The sequence below is a fragment of the Megalobrama amblycephala genome, linkage group LG23 (genome assembly GCF_018812025.1).
Source record: "Megalobrama amblycephala isolate DHTTF-2021 linkage group LG23, ASM1881202v1, whole genome shotgun sequence".
NCBI lineage: Eukaryota > Metazoa > Chordata > Actinopteri > Cypriniformes > Xenocyprididae > Megalobrama > Megalobrama amblycephala.
Window position 1 is genome coordinate 15,315,811 of NC_063066.1, and position 13,962 is coordinate 15,329,772.

The following is a 13,962-nucleotide window of genomic DNA, read 5'->3' on the forward strand; positions in this document are numbered from 1 at the left end:
AAAAAAAAAAAAAAAAAAAAAAAAAAAAAAAAAAAAAACCCTAAACTACACCCTCAAGACACTGCAAACATGAGAACACCTTTGTAATGAAATCAAGCTCAAACCTGCCTTAGTAAAACAGTCGTCACACGCAATGCAACTGATGCAGCTCTTACGAAACCAGATTAGCAGACACTCACTAGTTCCATTCAGGATTAGATATTTGACCCAGCCTGCCGGTAAGTGTTGGCATCTTATTGCACTTGAAGCAACGCAGTTCTCAGGAGGAAGAGAGAGGCAGTTTAAGTTAATGCTTTATTTAATAAGTCACTATATTACAGCACAATATAAAACTTGAAATCTTTTAGGACAATCCAAAACAAAAACAAGTGGCATTACAGACTCATATGGGTCCTGTTCAAAAGGATACAATGCATGACAAGCACACGTGCTTGAACAGCACAAGTGGGAAATGAAAACAGAAGGCACGCCATTACACATGGACAAGTGCACAAGAGCAGCATTAATACATAAAAATCCCCTCCTTAAAAAAGGCATTGGTTGGCTAATACGAAGAACTGAATTACCAGCATTCACATTCTTCTACAGCTTCAAATGACATGTCAAGGGCTTTCTGACTTGGCATACAGAGATTTAAAAAACAAAACCCAAGTCAAGCTGGAATACATGCACGCTGCTGAAATGGTCAGTTTAAAAACCTCATTACTCTCATAGCCCTTTAACTTCTAATGGACATCCTGAAAGCACCAGAGACTGGCAAAACAAGCCACATGACAACTAATTTTGGGCAAAAAACCCTTTTGATGGCAGAGGGGAATCTAGAGCCCTTTAGGTCCACTGCTGCCCATTCACTTCCCAGTCCAACAGTTCATGAATTGTCCATATTAGACTTAAACTAATCAACCCTATCGCAAAAGGCTACCCCCGCCAATTTCTCGCTTGTAACGATTCGTGAGATGGTCAGCCTGGACCGTGAGCTTGGACAGAACAGCAAACAGTCCATGGAGGTGGTAGTGGAACTGGCCCTCCAGGTCAGAGCCCTCCTCTGTGGCACCTCCGTTCACCTGTGGCAGCTCTTCTTGCTTCACTGCCATCTCTAGAAAGCTGGCGCCGCCACTCATCTCCCTCTTCAGCAGACCCCATTCCATGTCGTTCTTAAGGGACTTCAACAGCAGGTAGTGCTCATACATGTCCCTCTGTTTGCTGGGGAAGGGGGGATCGTTGTTGTTGTGGCCAACAGAGGCTTGGCTGTCCTGTTCCTCCAGAGGCACGTCCCGCAGTAAGCTTGGCACCATGATGGTCTCGTCCATGTTGTTGGCAGCGGCGATGAACCGGTTCATGACGTTGAGCAGCGAGTGCTTGTTGCTTTGTGTGTCGTTGCTGAGTTGCATCATGGCTAAGCTGAAATTAAAAGGAGGAGACATTCAGGACTACGAAACCATTATAAAAGACGGATGGGATGAACGGATTCATTTAAGTTACAAGGAAGTTACGGCATGTTTCCCGGTATTGCGCATTACATGCTCTAAAACGGTTCATTTGTTAGCACGTTTAAGTGCGTTTATTGTAGTTTCACGTGCCCCAGTTCAGTTTGTTGCAGGCAGCCATAATACACCTCGAAATATGAAATAATTTGCATTCGTTTACGTTTTAGCAGAAAGGCGTTTAAAAATAAAACGTCATTTAATGAAACCAACTGCGAGTTTTCGGTTCAGGGAGTTCACCAGAGAACCACTGGGGCGTCCATCTCGTTCCGGGTTTAAGCGGCTCAGTCGAGTCATTGTGAAAAGCTAAACTAAAAAGAAGCATTCGTTCACAAATCATCGTTTTTTTTTTCGCCAAAATGAGTTTTAGTTACTCGCGCTGCAAGTGCAGTTGAGCATATTGCATTGTCTCTTTACGACGCCATCAATAGCCAAACAATATTAAACGACGTCAGAAAAAGAAGCGTATCAAAAAAAGCCCAAGACTTTCAGATGTTAAACGTGCAGAACTTAACACAACCTTTATATTTCACGCTTACACGAGACATCAATCGCTTCACCTGATCTTGCAATTACACACAATAAATCTAAAAGTGGTTTAGATGCAAATGACTAACCTGGATGAAATCGGATACTTGACCGGTATAACCCAAAGAGAAACTGCAAAAGGTTGACTACGTTGCCAAACCGTTATACCGTTCCTATAGAGAAGAAAGTTCCCTTCTTCTGTTGGTTCAGGGGGAGACCGACAAAATTTATACTGTTGACGTCAGGCGGGGAAGCGTCATGTCCAATGATTTACCCAGCTGCATGTGATTGACAGGCCATCGGACCAATCAAGCGCCCGCTTTACATCCGCATCCATGTCTGTCGTTATCTTTTACAAAATATGACCCCTTTACATGGAGGTGAGTAAATAACAGATTTTTTTTAACGCAGTGAACAGTTTTAGTGTTTAAAAATGAGCGCTTGCTCGTGTTGATTAAAGAAATAGCGAAATAACCCACAAACTATTTTCCCAGTATAGTCGTTCAGTCAGTGTCGTGCTGTCGGAAACTTGATAATTCCCACTTTTGAAGTCGTCATTACGAGCTCATTGAATTCAAGTTCCGAGATGGGAGAGTGTTCGTGTGCTATTTTTACCTAGTAAACTCGTATTTACGATAATTCATAGATCACGTGATGGCAGCATTAGCCTATACCAATAATGTGATCTGCTTTTAAAATGCTACTACAGTAGTTGTGCTTTTTAATGACTAGTTATAGTACTGCTACTTACATTTCTTTTATATTAAACTCTTCCTTTGTTCTGACCCGTGTATGCAGGAGTAAACGGTCTATTTATAAAGTCTTTGAGAGTATAGGTGTATAAGTATACCGATAGCGCCATCTGGTGGTTCTGTGTCTGAAGCCTATGCTCATACAAAACAGTTTATTATGCCTATGCATTTTAGTTTACAGAAAAAAAGAAAAAAAAAAAAAAAAAAACTCGAACAGGCCGTTGAAAATGTTGTCTTACAAAGATATAAACGTGTACATGTTCAAGAATAAATCCATATGCTGACAAAAGAGAAAATAATAATAGTTTCAAAAGTAATCTGGTTTATACATCACCTTATTTTCCTTAGATGCAAGACTGTCTTAAATACTTTTCAACCCTAGCTTGGATAATGTTCATATTTGTAGCTTTGTATGTACATGTTAAATATTGTTACCTGCTCAACCTGGGCGACAACAGATTTCACATTTTATAGATAAATTTAAAGAGACAATACACATTTTCTGTTCAGCACATCACAGCCATGACATTCAATAACCTTATAATTAACACTATCACTGCTACATTAATAAAGACTGAAGAGAAATTGAAAATAGCCACATAATTTTCAAAGAAGCAATCCAAACAGAAATGGACATGTATTAAAACTAGCTCTTGAAAATGAACTGGTGGCGATAAGCAAACTCCATATGTAACATGTTGAGAGGATAGCACCTTAATGTCCCAAAATTACTGTCAGGAAAAATTCTTTTTGGAAAATATTGAACTTTAAGGTTGCATGCAAGAAATTTTACTAAAGTTTTTACTAGATGCAAAGTTTTAGCACGTGTTAGTTCCAATGAAACAAAGTCAAGGTGTACAGTACACCATTTACTGGCTAAAACGAATGCACTTTCTACAAACTTCTATATATCTAATCGCTGTTATATTTACACTCTGGCAAAAACATATGCAAAACAATCTTATTCCTTTGGAATGTGTTCTTTCCCTTCAATGTAATTACCAACAAGAAATATTCTTTAAAAAGCAGTCAGAAATCCTCTAAAATGAAATGTTTAGCTAAGGCACACATACAAAACACTGAAACTAAATGGTTTCCCTTTGTGTCAGGTTCAGCCCTCTGTGATCTTCAGATGATACCCTGTAAACAGACAGAAGCGAGAATAAGAACGCTAGATAATAATCTAGTAATGCATTTTGTTCAATAAAAATACTTATTAATGTAATAGAACACAAAATTGTGCCATTTTAAAAAGAACAGCCTACAGGGAAGAGTAAAAACACATACCTGTGGCGGAGAAACATTACACCATCTCATATTGGTTGTTGGTGATATAGCGAGACAGGCAGCATGCCAAGAATATCCCAATCAGCTGAGGAATTGAATAGCAAATAAAATACATTATTAGGTGCATTACAGACCAGAAACATTTAAAAAAAAAAAAATACTGGCATGAGAAGTACCTGGAAGAATGCAATTCCAAAAGAAATTCCAGCAATAATTCCAAGATTGGACTCCATGGTTGTAGTCATCAGAGAGAAGCATCCCTAACAAGAGGAGGATTTTTTTTATTCCAGCATTACAAATAAGGCTTATTATTTTGTTGATTTATGAGTGTTCAGAAACAGTTCTTACCTGTTGATATACCACTGATGCAGCCGTTTTAAGATCCTTAAGTTCTGCAGAAGTGCAGTTTACACCAGCAGTCACGTTACAGCAGCTTTTGGGGATGCCGTTTCCTGCTTTGAAGTAAGGAGTGTCTTCCCAGCTGGTGTAGTTCTTCTCTCCACAGCAATGCAGCTACAAAGAACAAAATATTGAGTTACATTTCTCAAAACATTCAGGCAGGTTAGTGAAGTTTTATGTAATCCTGATGTTTAGTATAGGGATGCGCCAACTCGATACTCAATATAGGTCCGATACGGACTTTTTTATTTGGATCAGGTAATCGGTCAGATGGGACCAATCTAAATTCAATATGGTTGTTACCGTTAAAGGATTAGTTCACTTCAGAATTAAAATTTCCTGATAATTTACTCACTTCCATGTCATGTTTATGTCTTTCTTTCTTCAGTCAAAAAGAAATTAATGTTTTTGAGGAAAACATTCAAGGATTTTTCTCCATATAGTGGGGTTCAACGGGTTGAAGGTCCAAATTGCAGTTTCAATGCAGCTTCAAAGGGCTCTATACGATCCCAGCCGAGGAATAAATGTCTTATCTAGTGAAACAATTGGTCAATTTCTTAAAAAAAAAAAAAAAAAAAAAAAAAAAAATTATATATATATATATATATATATATATATATATATATATATATATATATATATATATATATATATATATATATAAAAATGTATATACTTTTTAACCACAAATGCTAGTCTTGCACTAGCTCTGTGTTAAGCCACGTATTGCGTAATCATGTTGAAAAGATCATGCGTGATGTAGGCGGGAGTACCACGGTAAAAACTCATTTCCTCCTTTGACATCATTGTTTTACCTTTGTTTTGTAAAGGGCGTTTGCCTTAGTCTTTGCACGTTCACTTAGTAGACATTGGATCTGTACTTCCGCCTACGTCACATGTGACCTTTCCTATGCGTGGTGCAAAGCAGAGCTTGTGCAAGATGAGCATTTGTGGTTAAAATGTATATAAAGTTTTTAATTTTTTTAGAAAATGACCATTTGTTTCGCTAGACAAGACCCTTATTCCTTGTCTGGGATCATGAAGAGCCCTTTAAAGCTGCGCGGAAACTGCAATTTGGACCTTCAACCCGTTGTACCCCAGTGAAGTCCACTATATGGAGAAAAATCCTTGAATGTTTTCCTCAAAAACATTAATTTCTTTTCGACTGAAGAAAGACAGACAAACATCTTGGATGACATGAGGGTGAGTAAATTATCAGGAAATTTTAAATCTGAAATTTTAAACCTTTAAGCTGAAAGAAGGAAAAAGAAGGATTATAAAAGCACCATAAATGTGCTCTAAACTTTATCAGTATGGAGCGAGGTTTGCTTGTGACTCAAAACAGTGATGTTTGCTTTAAACGCATCATCAATTGCCAAAAATACCATCACAGTATTTTTTTAAATCTCATATAATATCGATATTTATCACGGTATTCATTTACTATTAATGGGGAAGGAAATGCTTTCCACATATTTGTTAGACCTTGAGAATGAACGTAAACATGTAAACTTGATTGTTCACAATGAAACTCCACAGAGTTGCTATCTTTTAATTTAGGGCCCCATTTTTACGAAATTTTTACGGCTGTCAAACGATTAATCGCGATTAATCGCATACAAAATAAAAGTTTGAGTTTGCCTAATATATGTGTGAGTACTATGTGTAATTATTATGAATATATAAATACAAACACATTTATGTATATATTTGAGAAATATTATTTACAAGTATATGTATTTATTTATATTTTCAAATAATTTATATTATATATAAATAAAAATATTTTGTTCATAAATATTTCTCTTAACTATATACGTTAATTTGTTTGTATTTATATATACATAATTATTTCACACATATATTAGGCAAACTCAAACTTTTATTTTGTATGCGATTAATCGTTTGACAGCCTTAAAAATTTTCTCCTTAAATCCTTAATTTTCTCCATTTTATTTTTTTGGGATTCTGTGTTTTATGATTTATTACAAATATATATAAACTTTAACAATTTATTAAAGCTTTTAAAATATAAACAAATGAAAATATAACAATTAATTTACAACAAAATATTGCATTTTTATTTATTTTTTGTCACAAAGGATGCTGCACAACAGAAATGTATACATTTTAAACATGGCTGACAAGTAATCTTGTTTGGATTATTATACTTAAAATAATATTAATATTTCTGTCATAATTTCTTGAAGTTAAACCAAAATTTTATTTTGACAGTTTGTGGTAAAGATCTTTCAGTTTTAGTTTCAGTTTCAGTGTGTATTTTACGGTAGTTTTTCTCAAATGAAACGGTAAAAAGCTTGTGAATTGACTCAAAGCAGCTCTGGAGATGAAGTTCATGAAAGTTCATGGCAAATGCTGAAAACACTGCGAGCGTCACATTTGTGTGAGTTTGTGTCTCAGACAAAACCACACCGTTCATTCAGACATGCAGAAATCACCTATTAGCGACATGCGCTGACTGGTTGTTGTCGTGTTTATTTCTGCTGTGTGACAGGCTGTTAGATTAATCCACATAGACTAAAAATGTCCAGAGCTTATCATCGATATCGACATATATTTTATTGGCATCTTGATATGCATCATGAGCCCAGAATGTGCAAAAGTGCTTCTGTGTTGCTATGCACTGAAGACTTTTGCACTGTTTTTCGCCATCAGAGATAATTCATGTTTAGCCTATATAGTGGTTCTCTCTAATCCATCATATCTGTTGTCCTATTAAAAAAATCTGTGCCATAAAAAAATAATTCCAAAGAAATGCTGTTTATAGTGCGTATATTCACATAGTAATAACAAATATATTGTTCATAAGATTTTTCACTCTTATAACACAAATAGTAATTTGTGATTGTATTTTTGTTTTGGTAAATTTTCATTTACCAGATGTAGCATTAAGAGGTCTAAACTCACATTCACCTATTTTTTTTTATTTTACAAGATTATTGCTAGATATAAGACTTTCACTAGAACTACTTGTTTATTTTAATTCTTTTCTATGAAAAAGTTGTATCACGTCATTCCTAATTTTGTACTGCTTCCAGTAAAACAAATGCTTACTGTTCTCTGAATTCTGTCCAGATCTTCAGTGTCTTTACCAGTGTAGGCTGATTCAGCTTTTTTATAGCCCTCTTGAAGCACTGCTTTAATCTAAAAAGAGTACAAACATTATTTGGCTGTAGACAACAGATGGCATATGAATACTGTGTGTAAAGGTACAATTTTTTTTTATTACCTCATGTCTGAAAATAAAGCCGGATATACCTGCCACTAGTTCAGCTAAGAACACAAGAATCAGGAACATAGCATACTACAAGAGAGGAGGGAGAAAGGGAACATGCTTAAAAACAATTAACACAAAAATATCGATTGAAAACACAATGCACGTTCAACAGTTAGGACACAAAATATGCCCTGAATATTTAAAAATATTCAGATCACTCATATAATTTTTTTTTTTTTTTTAATTTTTGCACCTGTTAACAAAGTTAAACAGACAAAATCATCAAAATGTACAGTGTATATATAGCTGCCTGCTGAGGGCTAGCAAGCTCAGGATAAAATGTTTGTCTGCACTCCGCACACATCCTGAAAAGTGAAGCCAAAACATTTTGATTGCCCCCTGGTGGTTGGCTGCAGTATAGGTCATAAACCCCACACTAGCTTAACAAAAAAAAACAAAAAACAATTATGTCCAGTAGCGAGATCGAGATCCAGGGGGTGGAGTCAGGTAGGTTAAGAGATATGTAAAGTGGGAGGAGTTGGATCCAGATCCAGGGGGTGGAGATGGGCAGGTTTAGGGATATGTAAAGTGGGAGGATTTGGATCTAGACCCCACCCCTTGGATCTTGTGTTCTGCAGTGAGGACCATCTCATTACGTGTCAAATATTTTTTGGCTTCAGTGGAAGGGAGTGAAAAAACGTCGTCCATCTTTTTTTTTTTTTTTTTAAAGTCTATGGTCTGTAGTAATGAACTTAATTTACTCTCATAAATAATAATAATTTTTTTTTAACAGGTTTGAATGTTGAAATTACCATTTTAAGGGGACATTGCATGCATTTTTCATGTTATCTCAATTTTATGTCATATAAAATGTGCTGCAACTGCTTTTTCTTCACAGTTATGAAATGTATCACTTTCAGTGTTGAGATCTTGTGACATCACTAGACCTTACCAGCTTTAGCATCCATGGACTTCCACGGCAGGTCGCGAAGCAACCGAACAACCCGAAGATGATGATGATGGCTCCAGTCCCAATAAGGACATATGGTGCATTAGTGCCCTTGTCTGAACTCAGAAGGAGGTCAAACTCCAAATTAACCTTTCCCCATACTCCAACAGCCAACAGTATCACTCCTGTGAACTACAAGGAAAGTTAAAAACACTTAGAAATATTAAAAAAAAAAAAAAAACGTGTATGGATTTGCCTGAGGGATTATGGTACCATGTCTTGCCCATCCTGATTCTGGATAACACCCTTGCAACCTTGTAATTACACTTTAGCTTCAAAACTCAAACAGTTTAAAGCATTAAATAATAACAGGGAATCTGCTCAAGCTCCCTGACAACTGTTGTTAGCAAATAAAAGCCTTGGCCTATTTAGAAACTTGTCAAAATAAAAGCCAAGCCAGTTTAGTTTTTTTTTAGTAGTGATTTTCACAAAAATTTTCAAAGTGGCTTTACATAAAAAACATGATATTGATGTTTATAATACCTTAATGTCACAGTTAACAGATTAGAGCTGGACTATTATGCATTTTGCAACAATAACATTCAAGCAGTTGAGATTTGCTAGTATATAATTGTTTAACGTGAATATACTTTATGTATCTGGATAAAGTGTAGTTATATAATGCATATAAAAGACAGGGTTAAATTTGACCATAAGCAACTGATACGTTTAAGTCTAGGGCTATTACTTCTCTTTATCCACTTTCCTCTCTCAGCAGGGGTTATAAACATGACCATCTGTCCCTTGCCTGCAGAAAATCACTGATTAGCAATAAAAAGTCGAGATAAAAGTGCAGCATCGGAGTTTGCACCCATTAGGCCACGTTTGATGAACTATTTACATCAGTTTCCTTACTGAATCTCTGTAGAGATCAATATATTGAAACATCGATCAAAACAGCTGCTACTACTTCCCAAAGTACAAAAAGGCTGAAAAGTTTCATAAGTCTTCCTCTGGAATAAATTATAACTTGTATCCTAAAAACTATGTTTTACTTTTGTTATGTAAAATGCAGAAAAACATGAAATTAATCGACACATCTTAAACAAGCCGGTGACAATAAAAGTTCGTCGACAGGATTTATGCAAAGTCTTTTTTCTAATCAGAAGATAAACAAACAACTAAACAAATCCTAGAATGGCGTCTTGTTTTGAAAAAGGAAAACGTATCTAGTTAAAGTCTAAATTAGGACCAAACTAATAGTAAGAAGAGTTAGTTGTCTGAGCCCATTGTTCAGTGAGTTAGCTGTGCAGATAGCCGCCTCAAGCTAACGCAAACCTGATGAAAACACAAACTCACCCAGAAAATCAGACTGTAAGAGATGAGAAATGTCTTCAGACACGTTATCACGGGTTTGGTTTGCAACCGTTCGGATGGAGGGGACATTTCTGCTTTTGTTTTCCCAGCGGATCTGGCTGGCGACAGGATTTTTCGATGGAGAGCGCTGGAGGAAAAGTTGCTGATTGGAGTGTGAGTTGGTAAAGTTTTGTTTAGGAACTGAAGGGTGAAGATGGTGCTGTGGAGTCTATTCCCGACAGGAAGTCCTGATACCAAGATAAAGGACTGGGATTTAGTCTGGGAAAGCTATAGATATCACATTAAAATGGAAATTTAAATAAATATACATAACTAAAAAATATTGTTCTCTGTTTGGAACAATTATTAACCGAAACATTTGCAAATACGTATTAATTAAAAGCCTAAACATACTAGTAAGCACAGTTTAAAAAACACATTGGTTACAACTTGATTAGACAAAAGTCCAGCACTTCTCTAGAGAGTTCATGCTGAAGTAAATCTGAAGTCACTGTGGAACTAGCAATAAAATACACACAACAGCAGAGTTTTTTTGTTTTTTTCTTTCTTCAGTGCATGTAGTTACTTGGATTGTTTATAATGTTAAATATTTGATTGGAATTATTATTATTATTATTATTTTTAATTAAGTGCTTCACAAATGTACAAAGAAACAATGCAAATAAAAAAAAATATATATTGAAGGACAAACAAACAAATACATAAATAAAAGTGATACTTATCCAAAATTGAAATCAACTTAAGGGCTTCTTTCTTGTCTTTAACAAATTTCAATAATTTTACCCAGTTAACCTAATTTTCCAACTGGTTTAAGTTTAAATTAATTTAACCCCTTCAGAACCAGCGTCCATGGGAATGTACATCACATGGTTTTTGGTTTAAACCAATAAGATTTTATTTTTTTATAATATGAGTTGCTGTTTGGTAATTAATTTGAAAATCTGTCAGAGCTGAAGAACACAGGATTATTATTATTATTATTATTAAATTTGATGTCCATCGCAATGGACATTAGGTTTAATCAAATTAATTATTAATATTTTTTATCTTATTTTGTTTCTTCAGTGTTGTGACCATAAACTGTCAGTTTTTCATTAGTTTTAGTGAAAAACAGAAACAGCGAATGTGAAGTAACTGCATACACAACAACAACAACAACAACAACACACACACACACACACACACACACACACACACACACACACACACACACACACACACACACACACACATTGTTTATTCTACTTTGTGGGGTCCAAATGACCCCACTGAGACAAGATGAGGAATTTACGACGCAAAGACAACATCTTAAAAGTCATATATAAGAATGTTTGAGTATGGCCCTAGTATGGCCCTTCCCTTCCCTACACTATACCTAAACCTACCCGTCACAGCTAATGTAATTTCAACATTCTTATACATATATATATATATATATATATATATATATATATATAAGAATGTTAAAATTATGTTAGGTTCCTGTGACGGGTAAGTTTAGGTATAGTGTAGGGAAGGAAGATAGTAAATTGAGTCAACATTTAGTCTCACACACACACACACACACACACACACACACACACACACACACACACACACACACACACACACACACACACACACACACACACTGATGCCTTGATGCTATTTGCACACAATATATTTATCAAAACCAGCTTGTACACACAAACACAAACAGACATATACACACATACTCCCATTCACCCAATGTAACCAACAACAACAAAAACAATTTTTTTTTTTTTTTGAGACTTCATCTTATCATCTTTCATTTTTTCTACATTCTTATTGCCATTGCTCATTGTTACAGAATGTGTTATTTTCAATAAATTATACTTCATAAGTACAGTATGGTTAAAATATGAAGTTTTTTTCATGCTTCAGTTCTGGTGTCCATTGTTGTGGACATGAAAAAAAGTTTTTTTAGACTCATTATACATTAAAGAGAAGCAAATATCAAATGGATATTTTTTTTCCTCGTTGGAAAAGGTGTTAAAGCATCAATCTGCACTTATTTAGGCTATAAGAAACTCTCCCAAATGGACAGCAGGATGTTAAGGACAAAATCTAAACCCTTGTTTTCCTAGAAAATACAAAACTTTATCTTCACTGTCTGGGAAATGACAAATAATTTTTCCTTGGAAGGAAGTTTTGGTCAGTGACAATGTAACAACTTTTCACCACAAGATGGCTCTATAAGACAAAGACGTGAATGTGCCACGCAATGAGCAAGTAAACACCTCATGGGTACGAATTAAATGAATTGCTTATGGATTGGGCAGGAAATTGCTTCACCTTGAAAGCACATTATGTTGTTTTACCACGCTTTAGGTAGATTTTGCCTTTCCCTGTGTCTTTCATGTTCCCTTTAGCAGAATGAGGCACATTTTTCACTTGCCATGGTTTGGTTATTATTAACAGATATTACACGTGATAGAACTGCTATACAAAGGGTTAAAGGCTAGGCTAACATGTTTTTATTTTTTTATTTACAATGATAGTTGCTATGATTGTGTTGATGGTAAATGATTGGCCTGGTTATTGGCAAATACAAGCTTCACAACAAGACTAAAAGTAATGAATGAACATATATATATATATATATATATATATATATATATATATATATATATATATATATATATATATATATATTTCTCAGACTGATGCATTTGACTAGTGTTTCAGCCCCAGTAGAGAATGAATGGAGATAATTTCACCTGGAGATCAGATGACTGAAGTGAGTAACCATCAGCCAACAGATGCTGATGAGTAAAGTGGTTTATCCTGGATATGTGGTAGGTAAATGCTGTTGGAACATGTTAAAATTCCATGGATGAGTGCTTTTGATGTGTAAACATAAGGCATCAGAATAGTGAGCTAATGTCAGTTAGCGTTTAAATCTCTATACTGCAGTCTTCTTCGTCCCCAAACACCTCCCATTGGGGGAATTGGAGCATGAGAAGGATGGCTAACCAGACAGTGCTGCAGACAGTCAGAAAAGGGCAATATGTATATAGCAGTGAATATGTGTGCAGACACATATGCATTTACAGCCAGCCACTCACATGATATCACAACAACAGAAAACCACAACGATCCGATCAATTCCCATATACAAAATCAAGTTGCGCCCAACATTTTTTTCTTGTTCAAGAAGCCATTTCACTCAGATATGTCACAATAGGGATGGAAAAATCCTCTGTTTCATGCCTACTTTAAACAAAATGTTACTGCATTACTTTACTATCTGGCTCAAAATATATCTCACATATATGTCCTTAAACAAAAGAAAGGCTTAGCAGAAATCGATTGTGAATTGTTTGTGTATTTAATTATTTCTGTTTGTATCAGGTAACATTACGTGAGATCCTCTTTCACTCAGACTAAATTAAATTAACAGCCATTTACCCAACACTAATGACATTTGAGCATGGTTGAGTGAGAGAGCCTGGAGTATATGTACATGTTTGTGTATGCATGAACGGCTTTGGGAGTTTAAAGATCTATAGACACTTTGTAGAAACACTGACCTCCTTTTGGTTCCTTTTGGCTCCACACAAGCAAATCTCTCTTGTCCTTTCTCTCATTCTTACTCTCATGCTTTCTTGATTTCTCACACACCGCACAGGGTTTGTGGAAAGACGAGAGTCCTATTTTGTCCTATGCTAGGACTATAACGTCGGGTCTCTGCTTTATATCTCACCTCAAGGGTCCACTGCTTTGCACCATTTTGTCTTTCCCCATGAGATTTTATGTGTGACAGAGTGTGAGAGATTAATTTGCGTCCATGATTGGGGTTTTCATGGTTAATTAAGTTCATTGAAAGTTAATTATGGAAACAATGCTTTTCTAGCAATATATTTATCCTTTGAAGTGAGCAGCTGCTTTATGAGAAACTGCAGTAAACTGCAATAAGCTCTTGAC

At 35.5% G+C, this 13,962-nt stretch overlaps 2 protein-coding genes across 2 annotated transcripts; both read right to left on the reverse strand.

Moving 5' to 3' along the window:
• Nucleotides 1-280: 280 nt before the first annotated feature.
• On the reverse strand, nucleotides 281-2,255 carry mid1ip1l (MID1 interacting protein 1, like). Its single transcript, XM_048176145.1, has 2 exons — nucleotides 2,102-2,255; nucleotides 281-1,401 (listed from the first exon to the last, which is right to left on the reverse strand). The coding sequence occupies exon 2, from the start codon at nucleotides 1,392-1,394 to the stop codon at nucleotides 906-908; it is 489 nt and encodes a 162-aa protein (XP_048032102.1). The 5' UTR covers nucleotides 1,395-1,401; nucleotides 2,102-2,255; the 3' UTR covers nucleotides 281-905.
• Nucleotides 2,256-3,066: 811 nt separating this feature from the next.
• Nucleotides 3,067-10,228, reverse strand: tspan7 (tetraspanin 7). Its single transcript, XM_048176144.1, has 8 exons — nucleotides 9,997-10,228; nucleotides 8,641-8,829; nucleotides 7,701-7,775; nucleotides 7,526-7,615; nucleotides 4,400-4,564; nucleotides 4,228-4,311; nucleotides 4,052-4,136; nucleotides 3,067-3,904 (listed from the first exon to the last, which is right to left on the reverse strand). The coding sequence occupies exons 1-7, from the start codon at nucleotides 10,081-10,083 to the stop codon at nucleotides 4,068-4,070; spliced, it is 759 nt and encodes a 252-aa protein (XP_048032101.1). The 5' UTR covers nucleotides 10,084-10,228; the 3' UTR covers nucleotides 3,067-3,904; nucleotides 4,052-4,067.
• Nucleotides 10,229-13,962: the final 3,734 nt, after the last annotated feature.